At 53.7% G+C, this 1,454-nt stretch overlaps 1 protein-coding gene across 1 annotated transcript in view; it reads right to left on the reverse strand.

Annotated features, from left to right (window-relative positions):
- PRR12 (proline rich 12) overlaps positions 1 to 1,454 on the reverse strand; it is a 44,225-nt gene that overhangs the window by 37,307 nt on the left and 5,464 nt on the right. The window contains 2 exon segments of the mRNA XM_015565449.1: positions 6 to 201; positions 1,375 to 1,449. Of these exon segments, the coding sequence (XP_015420935.1) occupies positions 6 to 201; positions 1,375 to 1,449 (271 nt within the window).

Consider the following 1,454-nt stretch of genomic DNA (forward strand, 5'->3'; position numbering starts at 1 on the left):
CTTGCCCGACTTGAGGAAGTCCAGGAAGGAAGCCATGAAGCCGGACTTCATCTCCGGCTGCTTCTCCTCCACCTCCTTGATCTTGGCCTCGATCTTCTCCCGAGTCAGGCTCGAGTCCAAGCTGTTGTGGTCGGCGCCTGAGAGGGCGTCACCGGAGGAGGCCCCCAGACCCTCACCAGCCTTGGGCACAGACAGCTTGATCTAGATACAGGAGTAGTGGGGGGATCAGGGCCCAGGCGTTGGGCCCCAAGTCCCCTCCTCCCTCAGACCCCTTCAAACTTCAGACCCTAAAAGTTGACGTTCCCAGACTCAAGCCCATAGAATCCTCGAATTCCAGTCCACAGACCCCTCCTGATTGCAGAACAACAGGACTCAGTTCCATCCTTTTATTACTCACTGACCTCTCCTTGCCCCGTCCAGGAGCCCAGGGCTCCAGCCCTCCCTCCCTCGCACACCCAGGAATCTAGGATCCGCCATGGATGAGAACCCACGCTCCAGCCTCTTGCCTCCCTCTAAAACCCAAGTGTCAGTTGTCAGATCTCCCCATCAGTGGAATCCTAGAATTCCAGCCCTTCGAGCAGTGGTTCTCAACCTCCCTAACGCCGCGACCCTTTCATACAGTTCCTCATGTTGTGGTGACCCCCAATTTCATTGTGACAAATTGAACAGAATTAAGGCAGAGCGATCAATCGCAAAAAAGATATGTAATTATATATGTGTTTTCCGATGGTCTTAGGCAGGGGTCCTCAAACTACGGCCCGCGGGCCACATGCCAATACAAATACTGTATTTGTTCCCGTTTTGTTTTCTTACTTCAAAATAAGATATGTGCAGTGTGCATAGGAATTTGTTCATAGTTTTTTTTTTTTTAAACTATCGTCCGGCCCTCCAACGGTCTGAGGGACAGTGAACTGGCCCCCTGTTTAAAAAGTTTGAGGACCCCTGGTCTTAGGCGACCCCTGTGAAAGGGTCGTTTGAGCCCCAAAGGGGTCGCGACCTACAGGTTGAGAACCGCTGCCTTAGGGTGTAGAAATAGAAGCCAACTGAGCCAGTGTGGCTCAGTGGTTGAGCTTTAACCCAGGAACCAAGAGATCAGTGGCTTGATTCCTGGTCAGGGCACATGCCCAGGCTGCAGGCTCGATCCCCAGGGGGGAGCCAGGCAGGACACAGCCAAGCAATGATGTTTTCATCATCAGGGTGTCTCTCTCCATCCCTCTCCCTTCCCTTCTCTAAAAAACCAATAAAAATATTTAAAAAAATAAAAACGTAAAAAGAAACAGAAACCATATCCCCAGTCACGCTCATGAACTTCCAACGCGGCCCGACCCTTCCCTTTCTCTAAGACTCAGGCGCTGGGGCCCCGCTCGCCCTCACCTTCAGTGGCTTCAGGGGCTCCAGCCGGGTGCCCCCCGCTTCCTCGGCCTTCCTGCCCCGGCCACGGCCCCGACCCCGGG

This window comes from Myotis davidii, unplaced genomic scaffold (assembly GCF_000327345.1).
Source record: "Myotis davidii unplaced genomic scaffold, ASM32734v1 scaffold2100, whole genome shotgun sequence".
Lineage (NCBI taxonomy): Eukaryota > Metazoa > Chordata > Mammalia > Chiroptera > Vespertilionidae > Myotis > Myotis davidii.